Here is a 20,659-nt window from a genome sequence, read left to right as displayed (position 1 = left end):
GATGAATCTACATTGACACTTCATCACTCAATTTTGAATACCTGAATGCACTTTCAGAGTTATATTTTTCTCTTATTCTCTACACATAAAAACATATTTCTACATTGCATAGGGTTTGATAATAGAAATACATAGGAAGAAGCCAAAAAAATCATGTATTATTTTACTACCTGGAAATATTCAATTCCTTTTGGTTTTTTATCTTTCTGTATATAGCAAGCTAAATCTCCAGAAAGATCAACCCAAATATATGTTTCTTAAAATGGCTATGGCCGAGACCGGTTTGGCTCAGTGGATAGAGCGTCGGCCTGCGGACTCAAAGGTCCCGGGTTCGATTGCGGTCAAGGGCATGTACCTTGGTTGCGGGCACATCCCCAGTGGGGGGTGTGCAGGAGGCAGCTGATCGATGTTTCTCTCTCATCGATGTTTCTAGCTCTCTATCCCTCTCTCTTCCTCTCTGTAAAAAATCAATAAAAATATAAAAAAATAAAAAAATAAAAAATAATATAAAATGGCTATGTTTGATTTCTGTTTTATCATAATATTCATAGCATAGGGTTACATTTAAGTGACTATATGTTTGTATCTTTTTTGTTGTTGTTAATCCTCTCCTGAGGATATTTTTTCATTGATTTTTAGAGAGAGACAGAGAGAGAGAAATATCAATGTGAAAGAGACACATTGATCTGTTGCCAGAGATCAAGCTTGCAACTGAGGTACATGCCCTTGACTGGAATCAAATCCAGGACCCTTCAGTTCTGGGGCTGACACTCTATCCACTGAGCCAAACCATGGAAAGGCTAAATGACTATCTACACCAGGGGTCCTCAAACTTTTTAAACAGGGGGCCAGTTCATTGTCCCTCAGACCATTGGAGGGCCGGACTATATTTTAAAAAAAAAACTATGAACAAATTCCTATTCACACTGCACATGTCTTATTTTGAAGTAAAAAAACAAAACAGCAAAAACACCCGCATTTGGCCCACGGGCCGTAGTTTGAGGACACCTGATCTACACTAATAAAAGAGAAATATGCAAATCGACCATACCTCCATGATGCCCATCAGCCAATCAGAAGTGAGTATGCAAATTTACCCAACAAAGATGGCAGGTTACTTTGCATACAGAGTCATGCGGAGCGGCCGGGCAGGGCAGGACGCCTGCTATGAGGGGGAGGGCGGGGGGTGAGGGGAGCTACAGGATCAGCGCTCCGCCGGGAACGAGGACTTGCAGGCTCCCAGGTGGCCGGGAGTGAAGCCAGGGGAAAGGAAGGCCTATTCTTGCACGAATCTTCATGCAACGGGCCTCTAGTATGTTAATAATGCACAATACAGAACCTTTGTCTCTTTCTCCTTTTCTCCATCAAAGTACGCAGTTTATACAAAGGCTTCATTTTCATAGAAATGTTTGTTGTTTTCTACTTGTTTATTTCCATTCTACAGTTAAATAACATATCAGAGGATATCAATAGCATTTAAGCAGCAACAATTAGGGGAGAAAACCTTTATATGTAAGGCCAGCCCAAATGGAACAAGGGACTCTTTCGTCTTGAGTCTAAGCTCTCCTTCTATTCTGATGGCTATGAAGTGCTCACTTGGGCTGAAGCCACTCAGAAAAATTCAGCAAAATAAGTGGTTTGACGCAAGCAAAAATATAAACCCTCAACCTTTCCCAGCTTTGCACAATTATCGCATTCGTTTACTTTATACTAAATTTGCCTTTGTGGAGGTTACTTTAACCAAACATATTTCCCCCATTTTTTTAAACTTCTGACAGTGCCTTCTCAGTCTGCAGCTAAGTTTTCCCAAATACTTAAATATTTGACAAGCACCAATTTTATTACTAAGACTCACTCTAAATTATTTAATGATAATATCGTTCTGTTTATTATTTTTCAAAAATATTTTAAAATGATGTCTGCTTGTAAGAGTAGCAGAATAGGCAAATTAGATTACTTGATCTTCTTTTAAAGTAATTTTTACTGTGTCTAAACTCTACTTAGTAGTAAAATTGTTCATATTACATACAGTTGTTTGAAGGAAAATTATAAAATAATCAATTAGTAATAATACAAGAATGAACTCTATGTTTCCCGTACTGTACTCACGACTCTAAATCTAAACCTACTTTTGCCCCACCCTGTACTGTCTGATCACATTTGGGGGAAGGCAGTCACTGAAGGTTCCTCCAAAGTGTCATTTGTTGCACAGAGGAACACTCCAAAACTTCCAATATTTCATAATGTGACCCGTTTTTATTTACTGAAAATAAATATTAATTGAGCACCCACTATGTCTTAGACATTGGGAATGTAGTAGTGAAGTCAAAGTCCCATTTCATATGGAGCTTACAATTAAGAAGGAAAGCTATGCATAAATTAGTAAGAGACTCTTGGATAATGTTATCAAGTCTTATGTACACTTGTTATTTTGTAAGAGGTACATTCTCTTTCTTCATCTTGTTAATGGGTAAATGAAATTTTTAAACTCTAAATAGCACATTTAGTAGAATTTTTTTGGTTGGTGTTGGTGGTGGTATTTTTGTTGTGTGTTTTTTGATGATCCACTCACAACATTGCTCTATAGGAATAAAAGTGTAAGATTTTTGAGTGGTTAACAAAATTAGCCAAATTTAAATTTCTGTATTATTAACACATTATCATACTAATGTTAAGTTCAGTATAATATATCTGATACATTTTGAAATATATTTTATCCATTCATCTAAGCAGCATACTATAATAAAATGTGTATGTTAAATATAATGGATTCAAATTTTTTGAATGTTGGAGTCAAATCCTATCTAATAAAAGAGTAATATGCAAATTGACCATTGCTCCAACACACAAGATGGCTGCCCCCATGTGGTCTAAGATGGCTGCCCCCATGTGGACACAAGATGGCTGCCTCAAGATGGCCAGCAGGGGAGGGCAGTTGGGAGGGATCAGGCCTGCAAGGGAGGGCAGTTGGAGGCGATCAAGCCTGCAGGGGAGGGCAGTTAGGGGTGACCAGGCTGGCAGAGGAGGGAAGTTGGGGGTGACCGGGCCTGCAGGGAAGGGCAGTTCAGGGTGACCAGGTTTGCAGGGGAGGGCAGTTAGGGGAAAACACATTGGCAGGGGAGCAGTTAGGCATCAATCAGGCTGGCAGGGGAGTGGTTAGGGTGTGATCAGGCTGGCAGGCAGAAGCAGTTAGGGGCAATCAGGAAGGCAGGCAGGCGAGCAGTTGGGAGCCAGCAGTCCTCGATTGTGAGAGGGATGTCCAACGGCCCTAAATGGAATCGGGCCTAAATGGGCCATCGGACATCCCTCGAGGGGTCCCAGATTGGAGAGGGTGCAGGCTGGGCTGAGGGACACCACCCCCCATGCATGAATTTTGTGCACTGGGCCTCTAGTTAATTTAATAACAGCAATATATATATATTGCCAGTATATATATATATAGCCAGTCAATTGAGTCATTTTTTTTCATTCTTTACATTCAAAAGATTAGACTTTGATTTTTTTTTTAATGTATGTTGGAATCTTTTTTTTTTCTTAATCTGAAATGTGTCTTCAAATATGTTTTATTTCCTTTTCAGGAATTTGCTGCACTGACAAAAGAATTAAATGCCTGTAGGGAACAACTTCTAGAAAAGGAAGAAGAAATTTCTGAACTTAAAGCTGAAAGAAATAACACAAGAGTAAGTATAAAACTGCCTCTGCTTGAAATTGATTCCATATATAATTCAGTGCCTTATCTCTTATATGTGCAGGAAAAATAAATATTTAAAAACTTCAGGAAGACTTTAAGCAGGAATCACTTATAGTCAGTTACTTCAAGTAAAGGACAATATACTACAAAACTCAAAACAGGAAGACAGGAAACCTAAATTAGAGTTTTGGCTACTAAATCACTATGTTGCCTTAGAAAATGTCCTTTTCCCCTGTCCTTTTTGCTCTTTTCAATTTTAAAAAGAAAGGCTGGGTTTCAATACAGAATTTCAAACTTTCAGAGTGTTATACTGGAGTGGGAGACCAATACCTCAGAGGCTGGAGATAGGCACAGGGGGAAGGTTTGAGGGGGGGAGCATGAGTTTCGATTATGAGGTAATATGAGGAAGTGTTGTGGCACTGGCCTTACCTCACCCAGCAAAATATTTATTTATAATTACTTTTTTAAGTTTTAAAATGCAAAACCACTGGAACAGAAATCCCCAAGTTAAAAGAGACATACTTTTTTCTGTTTTAGAAGATTGTTATGGAGACTTTCATTTCTGATTTCTGAGTTTAGGAAACTAATGGAATATACTATATTCTCCTCTTGGAAACCCATGTATTGTTTCAATCTCATGACATTTAACATTCAAGTTCAAAATGTAATTGAAGATGCCGTCTTTTCTAGTTATGAAGTCACTAAATTTAACAAAATACATAAATTACCATAATACCCAGAAATGAGAGCAGCTATTCTACTAATGAACATAGAGAAAAAATACTTTTGTGTGATATAGTTCAACTTTATATAAAGTAGGTGAAAAATATTTTAAATGTTAGAGTTCTAACAGATTAAGGCTGAGAAAACAAGGCATAGTTAATGTACTTGTTCATTTTATGCTTGGTCTTAGAGAGTAATATAAAAATTATAGCTTCCTAAACAGTGAGCTAGTGCTCTAATGAGAGATACTGCTACATGAACAATGGTTATATGATCAGATTCAGTTTACCTCCTTATTCATCAGGGGCTTGTTTTATGTGTGTGCACACAGGAACTGGTTTTTATTGCGACTTATGGACTGACTGCTCCAAATAGGACAAAACGAGAAGTTTAGATCATGTTATTTAGGGGTCAGGTTAATTTTTTCTTTCTCCCTCTATATGTTGCCCCGCCCTTGACTTTTAAGTTACACTGTATTTTTTCCCACCCAAATTTAAAGTTTATTTCTGCCATGAGCTTTATTCTGCTCTGTTTCACTGCTCTCTATTTTAACACTTTTGGCTACATTCCCTGACGTAGCACAATATGCCAAATGTAAAAGTAGGAGCTGGAAGCTGAAAATGGAGGGAGATGCAAACCTCCGGGTAGCTTTCAACTATTTCTCATATTTAAAATGCACAGAAACTCTCTTATTGGTTGTGTATGTATTTCTGCTTTATGTAGCCTTTCCTTCCACATCACTGTTACTCCTTTCCACAGCCCTGTGTGGGAGATGTTATAATTATCTCCATTTTACAGATGAGTCAGCTGAGCTCAGAAAAGGGCAGATAACTTGCCAGAAGTCATGCAGTGATAAATAGCAGATAAGGGGTTTGAAAACTAAGGCAGAATAACTCCAGAGCCTGTACCCTTGGCCATAAGGCCTTCAACATAATTACTCAAGTTAAATCCATGAAAAAACTTCTAGATTTACTACAGCTTATCTGAGACATTGCCTAAGAATTAATCGCTACAGTATGGAGTGTGTCAGTCCTCCTTACTTGTGACTAATTTCAGAGAACTGGGAAATTTGGGGACAGTATCCACATAGTTTTCACCATATTATACCCCAAGAGGTCCAAAAGTACCTGTGACTATTGTACCTGCAAAGGAACTTGGGTAATAAAAGAACTAAGGCAAGCTATATTTGAAATATCTATTCAGGAGTCAATGTGAGCAAAATACAAGTATTAAGTTCCATTAGGACAGCAGAAATTGAAGCCATTAATTTTAAACATGAATAATAGTTACTTTGAAAACATGGATAAACCTGGAGAATGTTTTTCTTTTCTTTCTTTTAAAATTCATTTAAAATTATTTTGACATACAAATATTATATTACTTTCAGGTGTACAAATTAGTGATTAGCCATTTATGTACCTTATGAAGTCATCACTGGAATATGTCTAGTACTCATCTGCCACCATTCATAGTTAGTACAGTATTATTGACTATACTAGAGGCCTGATGCACAAAATTCATGCAAGGGGCTCGGCCCTCGCAACTGTGGCCACTTGCCTCAGCCCTTGCAGCCGCAGTGGCTTGCCTTGGACCTCATAGCCCTGGCTTCGTCAAGAAGGTCATCCAGAAGGACGTCTGGAAGGTCATTTGGCTGTCTGGTCTAATTAGCATATTACACTTTTATTATTATAGATAGAATAAACTTGCTTAATTAGACCTGCTTTTGATTTAGCTAAACTTTTTCCAGCCTAGTGAAGTACCCCAACTTCTCTTTCAGGTAATTGTCAGCAACACAGCAGTAAATATCAACATAAAGCAGATTATTATTGTAGATCATGCAGGGAGAACAAAGGGTAAAATATTTAACTGCAGCAGTGTTTGACTATATTCTGCGCAGTGAGAAAACGTGAAGTCATTTTCAAGGTCCACCATTTCTTACTTTTTTTCAGTCGTGTCAAGTTTCTAAACTTTCTACTAGTAAATCTCCATTTTCCAGCTAATGAAAAGAAAATAGGATTCCACTGAGTTTCCTATCTACCTACTCCAGGGCTTCTGTGAGGATCAAATGAGATGAGGCACGGGAAAACACTTCACAGACATTTGGTTAAAGTGTAAAATGTTTTCACCTGGCTATAAAGCAAGTCATGTTCCTGGGCTGAAGAAACTCCAAGGAGGCTAGTCTTGAGGGAGAGGAAGCCAGGAGTTGCTACATTACCTGGCACCCACAGCCACTGTTTTCAAGCTGGGCTGGACTGTGGGCCACATTTTGTGCCATAGGGTCTTGGCAGAGTTGGCTGCAATTTGGTGAGCTGTCGCTCCAGGGTGGTGGCAGGACCTGTGTCTCACTTGGGGGAAGCCAAGTGTTGCTTTGTGGGTGCAGGTCCATGGTGCCGTTTCTCTGTAAATGGCCAGTGCACGTCACAACAGCTCCTGTGTTGAGCATCTGCCCCCTAGTGGTCAGTGTGCGTCATAGCAAACAGTCACACAGACACTTAGCTTGTTAGCCTTTTATATATATATATATAGATTCCCTACATCCCTGTGACTATTTTTATAATTGGTGATTTGTACTTCTTAATCCTCCACCTAGAAAACATTTCTCTACTTTCCTTAAAATCAGTTATATGGAGGATTTTTTTTGTTGTTGATTATGTAAAAGAAAAAATGAATTTATGAAGTCTTCCTTGTGCAAAGTATTGATTATATGACAACTACGTAAGTTACATAACCACCTCTGACCTTCTCCATCACACACAAAATATAAATGGCTGAAAACTAGCCATAGCTCTCTCTTCTTCCATAATGCCCTATTAAATGTTGCTAAATATAACAGTTTTATAGATTTTACATAATCGTTTTTCTTCTACATGTTGTGTTTTTCCCCTTGCTATAAACACCTACTTATTGGTCATTTAGAGAAAGCAACAAGCTAGTATTTTCTTCTCACACCTGCAAAAAATTTTGATTGGTGTTAGATTGTGAGAAAGTTTAAAGTAGAATTGCATGTTTCAATTTCCATGGTTCTCATAAAGTTGTCATTTTATCTTGAGTAGTTAACATATGGATTGAAATAACACAAAAAAGACAGTTACAAAGAGAACTCATAAATGGATAGAGTTATTTGTGTTATTTTTGAGTATCATAAAAAAATAGAGCAGAAAGGGCCCTCCTGTTTGATATTTGGATGAAGTATACCTTCTTTCAAATAGAAAAATGGAAGTTTTAAATGGAGTTGAATGAATAAAGTTTATTTAATACATCAAGTAATAAAAATGATAATAATATAATAGCTAAAATTAAGTACAAAATGTTTTTCTAAGGGTTTCACATGTTTAACCCACTTTATCCTTGTGGCAATCCCACTTTCCCGCCTTAACTGATGGGAAAACTAACATAATAAGTAACTTGCATCAAGTCACATGACTGATAAGTGACATACCCAGGGAATCCACTGCTCAGCTTAACCACAGGCTATGTATCTAAGAAATCATATTCCTATGCCCTTCACAAATCGTAAGTGCTATGACAAATTGTGTTTAAGGAAGAGCAGAGTTCTTTTTTTTTTTTTTGTAATTCATTCCTAATCTGTTCAGTAATTTATTTTTGCCTCAATTGTGTGGAGAAGAATGTACTAGGCATGTATTGTGATGTCCACGCTGAAAGTTGTGGCTATGTATCACATTGTCACTACAGAAACAACTGGTCCCCTGCCCCGAGATATGAGTGAATGAAAGAAATCAAAGTAATCACTAGAGTTGCTCTGAAATCCAACTGCCTCAAGTAATTGAATTGAGGACATCCAAATAAAAGCATCCTAATGTTATACTTGATTGTACAAATATTATAGCAAGTACTTACAGAAACTATTAAACAAGCTTTATTGATTAATATTTCCACACTAATAAAATATAGAAAAAGGTGATTAAACAAAACTTGTCATTCCTAAAACTCTGATCACAGTTAGACAATTATATTTAGAGAAAATAACTTATTCCTGATGTTATTTCAACTCACTCAATTTGATTACTAAAATTTACATGGCTTTTTAAAATTATCTGAATTAATGAAGAGATAAAGGAAAACCAAAAATGTTGATATAGTTACTATTTCTTAATATCAGAGTGAAGAATTTTTTTAATATGTTCTTATTGATTTCAGAGAGAAGGGGAGAGGGAGAGAGAGATAGAAACATCAATGATGAGAATCATTGATCGGCTGCCTCCTGCAAGCCCCACACTGGGGATCCAGTCTGCAGCCTGGGCATGTGCCCTAATTGAGAATCAAGCCTTGACCTCCTGGTTCATAGGTCGACGCTCAACCACTGAGCCATGCCGGCTGGGCTCAGAGTGGAGAATTTTTGTTGTTGCTTTGGAACTGTTTCAACTGTTTTTGTGGCTGAAGATCTCAAAGGATGGTTGTAATGATTGCATAACTTTGAAAAGAAAGCTTTGATTTCAAAAGTCAGAAATAATGAAGCTGAAATTTCATCTCATGGGTAATAAACTAAAACTATGACCTAATTGTCTTTAATTCAAATTAAAGACCTAATTTGAATCAATTCTTACTATGCTCTTTTATTTTTATCTAAAGGAATTATATAAATGTTCAAATACAGACACCTGTCACTACCAAAGAAAAGCTTCCCATTCCTGACAAACCTTTTCTACACAAGTTAATAAACTTCCTCCAAAGACATTTTCTCAATGATTATAAAATACAATCCAATTGAGAAAAAAGAAGACCCTAGCAGTGAAAAGCAGGTGAAGATACATGTGTATGCATATATGGGTGCTTTCTACTTCAATGCCACTTGTGATTGAAAATAATTGTGCACAATGTTACATCAAATTCAGATATTAATATGAAGATGTATAGTTTTAGAAATTTAATTCAAAAATTTCCAATGTTTCCATATGTGTGCATGCATACATGACATGTTCCTTTGTATACACATATATGCTGTGGTCATTTAAAGTGAGTTCCAACATAGGATTAATGGCCATTCATATAGTCCCTGAAATTTTTGTTAGTATACCTCTGCAAGCTTTATTAAATATTATACTAAAGTGTGGCTTCAAGAAAAGGTCCAATTAGCAGAGTTTTAGTGGTATCTTAGATTAGTTCTTTTTATTTTTAATTTATTTTCATTTGTAAGCTTAAAATCCATAGATACATGCTACATTAGAATATCTGTAGCTACATTATCCAGGCGAGATAATTTATATTTATCATTAATTTAAATCATCAAGTACTAAGCATACGTTATGTAGAATATTTTCCTAGGTATTGAAGAGTATTCAGGATAAGTTAATTTAAGCTCTTTTTTTAAATTTCTTTATTGATTAAGGTATTACATATGTGTCCTTATTCCCTCATTACCCGCTACCTCCCATTCATGCCCAACCCCCCTGTTGTCTGTGTCCATTGATTAGGCTTATATGCATGCATATAAGTCCTTTGTTTTATATTAATAAAAATACATTTGGTTTTATTATTGTATAGATGAGAGTTCCTAGTTGCACATTAGAGTAAAGCTTAGCTGTTTTAATCAAGAAGAAATTACTAGTAATTAAGGTATATAAAAACCTCTAAACTGAGCTTCCAGGCACAATTTCTAGGACCACATTTCTCAGTCTTGTAGATTTTCCTCACACCCCCAGTCCCAGTAACATGCACCCTTTGCTACTACCTGTGCCAGCAAAACAGATGCCCCGCCCATCACGTTCCCTCATCTCACCCCCTCAGAATCCTTTCTGTGCAGGTGGCTCCGGTTAGGTTAGCTGACTCTTAAGTCACATATCTGCCACCTAGTGGTAGTCATGACTGAGAAATGTTTCTTGGATCCTATGATACTGAGACAATAGCATTCAGAATGTGGGGAACTATTAAATATGGAGGGTTTGTTCATAAGATTTGGGACAACCACAACTGTCAAATCTACAGTACAGTCTAACTTTTATCAGCTCCTTTTCCATATTAAAATTCTAAACAACAGTATTACCGACATGTATCCACTCAACAAATACTTATTGTTTATCTACTAGTATAGATGTCCGGAACTACTAAGCTAATATTCAAATACCGAGATCAAATAAATCAAGATATACATAATACCTACCCTCGTGGAGTTTATGTTTTAATGAGAAAACAGAATAATTTAGTGAAACTGTTCTTGAGAAATTACACAGCATGATATGTTATGAAGAAAATAAGCAAGAGATTCAGATAGAGGATTGTGGAGGCTGGGAAGAGGAGAGACCTACTTTACATAGAGTATCAAGCAAGTGTTTCTTTGAGAGGGTGATGTTTAAATTGAGATTAAAGAATGAGAAAGAGCTGGTCACATGAAGAGCCAAAGGAAAAGTATTCCAGGCAGAAGTTTCAACATATGCAAAGGCTCGGCATATTGAGGATCCAAAAGTAGGCATATGTGGTTAGAGCATACTTTGCCAGGGTAAGACTAACACCAGATGATGTTGGAGAAATAGGCAGGGTTAAGTGCATAAAATGCTATATAACCTACCTGGAACTGATTGGATTTAATACATTCTGGCATGTATCTATAGAATTCAAGAGTAGAATACCATGAATATAATCAGAAGTTGATAGATAAAAAGAAAACTCCTTGAAATATCAATATTTGTGTCATCTTCATACAGAATTTCTATTACTATTATTTTGACCCTTAAACATGACCTCTACCTACTGATTTGCATATGTTTAGAATCTCAGGTTTTTATGTTTCTTTATGCCAGTGGCATGGCAATGTTTTCTGACACTGACCCATAATCGGAAACAGTAAATGTAGAGAAATTAACTTATTAAACATTAAGAAATATAATAATAATATGTGACACTGAATCTAACAATGACATTATGAAAATCCAAAATGTTCATTACTGTGTAATGGAAGAAAAATCCTGGGAAAAAACTAAGTTGTTGTTTTTTTATTTCCACCCCAGTATCTTCTATTTGCTTTTTCATCTTGTTTGAGTAACTTCTGCTTTATTTTGCACAGACACCATTTTTTTAAAAAAAGCCTACGCTTCCACTATCCTCCTGAAAAGCTTTCCTACAAAACCGACTGGACATGTGTTATTCTTCAATAGCAACATTTTAATAACTGATAACCCAGCAGGTGTTTTTTTTTAATTTTCTTCTCTTGTATCTTTGCTTTTGGTGGCAGAACTCCCTTATAAAATAAAATAAAGGTGATATTCTAAGTCATTAAACATTTAAAAGCAAATTTTATCTAGGAAAAGTCAAAGCATAGAGTCTGTAACATACTGAAACCACCGGACTTCTTACTATCCCTGACCTCTATCATGGCTCCAGAGGCCACTCTGGGTAAACGAAGGTTCTAGACTACTCAGTTTAAAAATGATTTATACCTGAAACTAATATACAGTATATATTACATGTCAACTGTAATTAAAAATTAAAAAATGATTTTGAAAAAATTATGTCCTTTAACCTCTTTTTCCAAAATGACTATTGCAAATTTCAGTTATTCTATTCCAATCGATAGCATACATTTTTATGATATAGTTTAAGAATTAATTGTACAGAAAATTATTAGTGATTATCACTATATAATTACTATAGCAACTTGTAATTGTGATTATTACTGTAATCACTATACAACATGTGATTATCATTACAATCACATTTAAAGCCATGTGATTATTATGCACATTTCCTTCAAATAAAAACATTTAAATAACCAAATATAAATGGAATTAATTTTGACTTTAAACATTATTAACAAAGCCATCATGCATTGTGCAATGTTCTTTAATAATTTTCATACTGAGTCACGCATATTATGTTGTGTTCTACTGAATCCATACTCAAATGGTTAAATTTTCCAAAAGAATGTATAAAATTTACATTATATTTTTAAGTTCAGTAATTTTAATATAATAGAAACGCAATTTAGTTGATTTTCCCCCATCACCTTTTATCCCCTCTATGCCCTCTTGCAATGCTATTTTGTTTTAATGTATTTTATGAAGACTGGTTTGGACTCAGGTTTGCACTTTTTGCCACTTACCTGTATTATAATCCGAGGTTATCATTAGCTATTATGTAAACCTGCAACCTTTTAAGGTTGAAGTCGTTTTTAAGGATTAATGACTAAAATCTATGAGATAATTCTATTTTCTGTTAAACTCAACAGCTGTTACTGGAGCATTTGGAGTGCCTTGTGTCACGACACGAAAGGTCACTGAGAATGACGGTGGTAAAACGGCAAGCCCAGTCCCCCTCGGGAGTTTCCAGTGAAGTTGAGGTTCTCAAGGCACTGAAATCTTTGTTTGAGCACCACAAGGCCTTGGATGAAAAGGTACAGTATTGTAAGAGGTTTCTTACAATTTTACATGTCAACTTTACTTCAAAAAAGCTATATTGAAAAAAAACACTTTACTAAAAATACAAAGTATAGTAATGGCAAAAGATTTCAGCTTAACTGTGCTTTTGCTGAGGATTGCAGCAACTGTGCTCCTTGTCTTCATCCATGACACTCCTGACTCCTGCACAGTCAGTTCAGAGGAATAACTTTGAGTTATAAGAAAATTAGTTTTAATAAATTTAATAGGATTACTGTGTATATATTGGTAATATTCATAACTATGTGGATGTTTTTAATGTCACTGGATATATGGCTTCTCAAGTTAGACTTCTGTTACGGTACATTATGGTCCAACTCCCTATTGCCAGTTGAAATTTAATATTATCATTCAGCTTTTCTTTCTCTCTCTTTTTCATTTCCTCTTGCCCCACCTCTCTATGAAATGAATGTATATAGATGTCAACATTAGAGACAACTATTGGCAATTAAGCATATCTTGAGGTATATATTATAACCATATAATATTTATAGATCTCTAATATCATAGTTCTGAATATACATTTTAAGCCTCTGAATAGCATAATGTATTAGTAGAAAAACCTACTTTAGGTCTTTTTTAAAGTAGTCATAAATTTCTTTCAGCTGTTGCTCAGATAAATTCTACTGACATAAGCCAATATGATGATAATATCCTTTGCAGATTAGTAAGGTTTATGACATAATTTCCATTTTGTAAATTTTAAAGAATGAACATTTAAAAATTTTTAAAAATGAACATTTAAAAGCTTTAGGATTTTGTAAAGTGGAAATTGGGTCACTTCATTGTAAACTATCAGAAAAGTTCTGAGCATTAAAATCCAAACTAGGGGTTCTTACCCAGTTATATCTAGGTTTTGACATGCAGGCACTCTTGCTCTATTTAATATTTATATACATATATATTCTTATCATTGGTCTTTCAGATGTTCTTTGAGCTGGGGATTATGTGGAATATATACATAATGATAACTATAGTTCTGTTTTCCAGATGATTAGGAATAAATTATTTTATTTTTCACTTTAGCTCTGAGAGGTGATTTATTTATGAATATTGAATAAAACAAAATGAAAATTATATAATGATTCCTGATAAACATAATATCAACAAATATTGCTTATCAAATCATCATTTAATATATTTAATGTTGTTTCATATTATATCCCCTTTCTTACTACAAAAGTATATTGTTAAGAATTTCCAAGACTTTATAGAATATCTGTTATGTGTCAGACTCCTTGGCAGATATTTGGCACAAAAATATAAATAATATATTCTTCTTACAACTGAGGAGTTTATAATTAGTACTGCAGATTCACATGTCAATAACAGGCACTACTAAGATGTATATAATGCGATAAGGAGTCACAGAAAGAATTGTGACTTATTCTGCTTGAGAAAGTGACAATGAAGTCATGAATATATTCATAGAGGGGGTGACATTTGATCTGGGTATTAAAAATGTGTCAGGGTTTTTAAGCAGAGAAATGAAGATACTTTAAACACTACGACCAATATATAATATAACCCAGAGGTATATGAAGAACATGGCCTTTTCAGATAAAATTTAATATAACTTGAATGAAGGTACTTGAGAATGCGTGGTTTGGGATGCTCCCTAGAAGCACCCCACATCATTTAAGTGAAGAATAATTTTATGAAGGAATGAATAGGAATCAATAAACAGCATTTAAGACAAATAATCTGATAGATGTGCATACATTTAAGAAGAAAATGATTGCTGTACAACCTAGAATATAGAAATAATTTACTATCAGTTCAGTGAACTCAACATAATTAAATGAAGTATTTTATGCCATGGCCCCAGAAGCTGTAATATGATGTAATAACTCACCAGGTGTGTCTTGCATATTAGTAAGTTTAGGGACAACTGAACTGATTATCAACTAAGTAATGCTCAACAGCCTAAAGGAAAATTGTCATGACTTTGGGCTCTGAAGTTGGACAGACATGCATACCTGTCATCTCTAAGCATCTTCTTTTTTTGAGGAGAGAATAATAGCACCTACCTCAGAGAGTTGTCATGAGGATTAGGTATGATCTGACATGCAAAGCTCTTAGCTCAAGCTCAGCATGTGTCAAATGCTCAGTGAGTGTTAAATGAATATTGCTATTAACATGAGTAAGTTTCAGCATTTGACAAAGCTTTAAAACTATGTAAAGGTATTATCACTGTTGATCTTCATGCTTGTTTTCAATAGTATTTCAGCCCTAACTGGTTTGGATCAGTGGATAGAGTGCTGGCCATGGACTGAAGGGTCCTGGGTTCGATTCTGGTCAAGGGTACATACCTTGGTTGCAGGCTACATCCTCAGTAGGGGGCATGCAGGAAGCTGGCTGATGTTTCTCTCTCATTGATGCTTCTATCTCTCTATCCCTCTCCCTTCCTTTCTCTAAAATCAGTAAAATATATTTAAAAAATAAATATTTCATTTAGTTATTGAGGAATTACTATGTGCCTAAGCACCTTCATAGACAATTTATCTAACTAAAAACAAGTCACAGCTTCTCATGATGATAGGAATGTGTGCAGAAACAGACATAAAAAATAATTATAATATTTAAATTTAATTTATGGACATTATATTAAAATATAGATAGAAGATCAAATATGCAATTAACCATATCTTGAGAGCAAGAAACTACCAACTTTACCATACAGGGTTTAGAACACCTGAAGAACTAAATGCAGTATAAAAGCTTGCACATGCTATGGACAATTACAATGACTGGCAGTCTTCATTACTGATGTCCTTATTCATACATCCACTAAGTTGTAAGGTAGGATTTTTACAATTAGCTAAGACCAAGAGTAATTTTGACATCATAATCTAATATATTCACCAATTCTAAAGGCTGGAGGAAATGAGAAATATATATGTATTTTGTATTGACTATTATTTAAAAAATATATAGGAGATATATGGCAACTATAGCAAAAATATCAAATATATATGCACTCCCCATTAATTTATGTGATCTAATATAACAGTACCAAAACTGGGTTTGAACTTTTGCTATTTGAAGATTTCCTCACAATGGTGTTGTTACAAGATGGATAATTCCTAAGTGAAATCCTGCCATGACTTTATACTTATTTAAAATGTATTTTTATCCCACCAAAATTTCTTTTCATTCTGAAACACATTTGTTGTATTTAGGGATTTATTTTATTTTAATTCCCAGGGATACAATTTCTGTGGCTTTGAAACATCGTTTGGGAAGAAAAACCCCCACATTATTATTTTTATAGCATTATGAAGAATATAGATGTAACAAATGAAATTATATATCAGATATTCTATACATACATAAAATATATATTTTAGGGGTTATACTATAGCTTTCTAAATAAGCAATCAATATATCTTAACATAAAAACTATGCAGGAATTGATGAATTGAACATAGTCAAATAGTAAAAAAAATAATAATAAAGTTAAGCTTAGAGCCAAGGCTATAAATTTTGTACTAATATTTAGGGGAAAAAAGAACACCAAATCCAACAAGAAGAATTAAGGTAATGATGGCATCCTGCTGATGCTATGCTCAGAGCAGAGCAAAAAGGTGAAAGGCTTATCAGATATACTATTTTTTTTTCCTATCAATGGAGTTCCACCTATGCGCACAAGGTAAAATGTTAGTGTTCTTTACTAGTAAACCCTGGAAAAGTTACCCTTTTGTCCTACCTATTGTTTCTTTACTAAGTTTAACAGAAATTAGTGCATGGTGAATTATATACAGAGAACAATTCATCTTAACATAAATGTGAATAAAAAATCATCTAATGTATTGATATTTATATCAGCAGTGTTTACATTTAGAACATTAATTCAAAATATATTCAGAAATTATTTTTATTTTCTTGTAAAGACAGCCCAGATTCATTACTTTGTGGATAATATAATATCAAGTTTTTAATGCTGTTCTAAATTTATTGAGGGGTGATGCTGTTTTCTTGAAGGCTCAGTATAATGGGAATATAAATGTTTAACCTACAAGATAGCCTGGTTTCAGCACTCTTATATGACTCAGATGACTCTTTTAGAATCATTCCAATTAATTAATATATCTTTTAAAATATGGTACCTTCACCTCTTCACAGCAGTCTAAATGAGATCCAATCAATGTTACATATAGTGAAATCATTTACTTATATTTAACCATTGCTGTTCTCATCAACTAGGATTCCTAAACCTTTATCAGAATACCCATATTTATAGTTGGTATTTTAGGAAATGGGCATAAAACTTTACAACCATTCTTGTTAAACATCAAGCAAAATTACTAAAATTCTTTGATCATATCTGCATCCCACATATCAGCAGTCCTCCTATTTTCATGCCTTGGGGATATTTGCTTCTTTGGCATCTTTCCAAGATGTTCATACAAAAGTATTCCCTAAGTCAGATCATCAAAAAGTTTCTTCCAAGTAGCTCTTGTTCAGTTATTAATCAGAATAAAGTTTCATGCATTTAAAAAAATATATTTTATTGGTTTCAGAGAGGAAGGGGGAGGGAAAGAGAGACAGAAACATCAATGATGAGAGAGTATCATTGATTGGCTGCCTCCTGCACGCCCCCTACTGGGGGTCGAGCCCGCAACCTCACCATGTGCCCTTGACCAGAATCGAACCCAGGATCCTTCATTCCACAGGCTGATGCTCTATCCACTGAGCCAAACCAGCATAAGCATTTTTATGAACAATTGGATATTCGTCTAACAGCACTGATACCTGGCAGTCCATCTAATACGCCTAGATACCATGAAGTATCTGCATAATTGTCTTTGTTACCAAATATCCATTTATGTATATGTATTAGCAATTTGCAGAGAATTTGAGCATGATGTAAATAACTAATGTTAATCTCCACTCATATACTTATTCCTTATTACTCAAGATTATTTCAGGATTTAAGTACAGTCACCTGAATATAGTATATCAGATAACATTATACAGTATAAAAGTATATTGAGATTTTTGAAAATTTCAAATTAGATTTTAGATTTATAGAACACTAGTGCTTTTTGGTCTATGGCCCTGGCCGGGTGGCTCAGTTGGCTGAGCATCATCCCATGCCCTGAGAGGGTGTCGGTTCCATTCCCGGTCAGGGCAGTTGCCTGGGTTGCTGCTTGATCCCCAGTGGGAGGCATGCAGGAGGCAGCCGGTGGATGTTTCTCTCTCATTGATGTTTCTCTTTCTCCCTCTCCCTTCCTTTCTCTCTCTCTCTCTCTCTCTCTCTCTCTCTCTCTCTCTCTCTCTCTCTCAAACATATTTAAAAATAAAATAAAATTGTTTTATATGGTTTTTATCTATTTTATATATTATCTAACCTATACTCCTCATTAAATCTTACTAAACTTTTAAATTTGGCCTTCACTTACTATGAATCAGAATTGAGAACAAGATGGGTCAGTCTCTAAAACCACAGGAAAATCTATCCTCTGAACCCTGAAAGGACTTCGTAACAAGGAAATCTCTTTTGTATTCATCGTATTCCCCAACGCTTAGGACTATAAATAGTGGGGAAACAGCCAACTGTGATTGTCTTTGATAATGTTAGTGACGGATTAGCAGTTTAACATGTATGGGATGTACATTACGGCACATTTTTTTGGTTTTTCTTCCAGGTAAGGGAGCGACTGAGGGTTTCTTTAGAAAGAGTCTCTGCACTGGAAGAAGAACTAGCTGCTGCTAATCAGGAGGTAACATACCAAACTTTCTCCTCTTCTGAGGTGCAATATTGCTAACATTATATCCCTTGTGTTTTATGTCACATTTATTAAAACTGTCACACAGAATAAATTACATTCTGTATCTGCCACTGAACAAGGCCTGTTGAAACTGGTTGCCAGTCATGTTTTCTCATTTCCGGTGATTCAGATCTGTCACTGAGAGATGAAAGGAGACTTAGCAAGAGCTAGTGACATGTGAACTAGTGAGATGGGGATTGAGAAAGACTGCAGTCAGAATGCCGGTCCTTCTGAGAAGCAAAACTTGGCTCCAAAATTGAAAAACATGAAAATTTTCTGGGAAACTTAGATAATGTTGCAAATGAAGTTAATTCCTTGGAGATATAAATATTTCCCCTCAGGACCTTGTTATTCTTATCTTCTAAAAAACATTGTGCCCATGTTTAGTGGCATCATTGAATCCATTTCATTTTATCTAATCCATGACTTTAAGAAAGTATTTTGTAATCATTTCAGATTTAAAGAGCTGTTGTTTCTTTTTCTTTTTTTAACTTTATAGATATTTATTTATTTATTTAAAATTTATCTTTATTGTTGAATGTATTACATAGTTTTTTTTTTTAAAGATTTTACCTCTTTTGGTTATTAGTGCACAAATGAACTTGGGTCATTAGACTATATAACAAATTTATAAGTACCTGTAACAAATTTAAGCTGTGTATACCACTAAAATAGCCCTATCTCTCTCTCTCTCTTTTCTTCCCTCTCTCTCATTCACACACACACACACACACACACACACACACACACACACTCTCTCTCTCTCATATGCACTTTATTAATGAGGATATATTTTCCAGAACTTTATTCTTATAATGTCAATATTGTTATTACTAGTAGTAGACATAATAAAATAATTCAATAATTATTTAATTGTTTAATAAATCAGTAAAAAAGTGGGAGGTTAATGTAATTAATTATGTATTATCAAGATTTGTAAGAAAATAATATTCACATTTACACTACACACACAAACAAATTCATACATTTCCAAATCAGGCTAAAAATCTTATCCAATACAAACTCCCTGCTTTTTAAAATAAGCTGAGGCAATTGAGCAAGTTTACATATGCTTATGTTTGTTCCAGGTTTAACAATTTAAATATCAGAAGTAATGGACTTTTAATTGCAGGAAGAATGAGTTCCATGTGAATTAAAGTCTAGCAGTGTTAAAAAGCATAAATGGTGGAACAACAGTTTAAAATATATAGAGAAAAAGCTTTTTAGCAACCAGATAGCTTAGCAAACTGGATGGAGAAAAGAACTCCTAAGATAAAGGGTAATGACAAGAACTCAGTCCTTTCAGGAGAGAGAATATGTAAATTATCTGCAACGTGAGTGTGCTAATTCCTAGAGTGTGCAGGAAGAAAATGTTAAGTGTATCTATTTTGTCATTGTTAATTTTGATTTTCGTTTATGTTTATCTTGGGTGAATCAAAATATTTTATTAATAAGGGAAACAAACAAAAGGTTTGGTGACTACTAATTTGAAAGTCTTGCTTAATATGGCAGTGGTAAAGTTTCTATTTGTTATAAACAAAGGTGTAGTGGGACCACTTGGCATTTATGCCGAAATAAAAATGTTCTATACATTCAAGTGAGGCTCTGAAACTTTGCTCTAGAAATGGCAACTGAAGAGTCCAGTAACACAGAGAAACAGCAATTGAGAACAAAAGTGGAGAAAAGAGTTTGTTGTCTTTAACACAGTTTTAGCCCTCAAATATTGTTGTTGTCTCTTGTAGGCTGTATGGTACATTTGATTGCTTATAGTACATAGATTAATTGATTTTAAATCACTAAAACAACTCTCAAAATACTTTAGCCTTTCTGAATGCTTTTGTTTTAAATTATTTATATAAATAAGAGGAAAGTAATTGTGTAATCATTATAAACGTCAATATATTTTGTTGTTGTTGATTGTAATTAATTTCCATGAGGCTTACCCTGAGTTAAGGAATGCAAAGATTGAGCAAAAAAGATAAAAAAATAAAGGTATCTTAGTTCTCAAACAATAAATAGTTTATAAATAATTAGTGATTTTTAAAGAAGAACATAAGAACAAGTCAACTTTTCTTTACAATGCT

At 34.6% G+C, this 20,659-nt stretch overlaps 1 protein-coding gene across 5 annotated transcripts in view; it reads left to right on the top strand.

The window, feature by feature from the left end:
- Positions 1-20,659, top strand: part of PPFIA2 (PTPRF interacting protein alpha 2) — a 452,551-nt gene that overhangs the window by 273,119 nt on the left and 158,773 nt on the right. For all 5 annotated transcript variants that reach the window (XM_079775027.1, XM_079775026.1, XM_079775024.1 and 2 more), the window contains 3 exons: positions 3,579-3,680; positions 12,594-12,758; positions 18,453-18,527. In XM_079775027.1, coding sequence (XP_079631153.1) covers positions 3,579-3,680; positions 12,594-12,758; positions 18,453-18,527 — 342 coding nt within the window. The remainder of the gene's footprint in view (positions 1-3,578; positions 3,681-12,593; positions 12,759-18,452; positions 18,528-20,659) is intronic.

Source organism: Cnephaeus nilssonii, assembly GCF_951640355.1.
Source record: "Cnephaeus nilssonii genome assembly, chromosome: 6".
NCBI classification, from domain to species: domain Eukaryota; kingdom Metazoa; phylum Chordata; class Mammalia; order Chiroptera; family Vespertilionidae; genus Cnephaeus; species Cnephaeus nilssonii.
The sequence above is the reverse complement of the archived record's forward strand: the minus strand, read 5'-3'. Positions and strand labels throughout refer to the sequence as shown.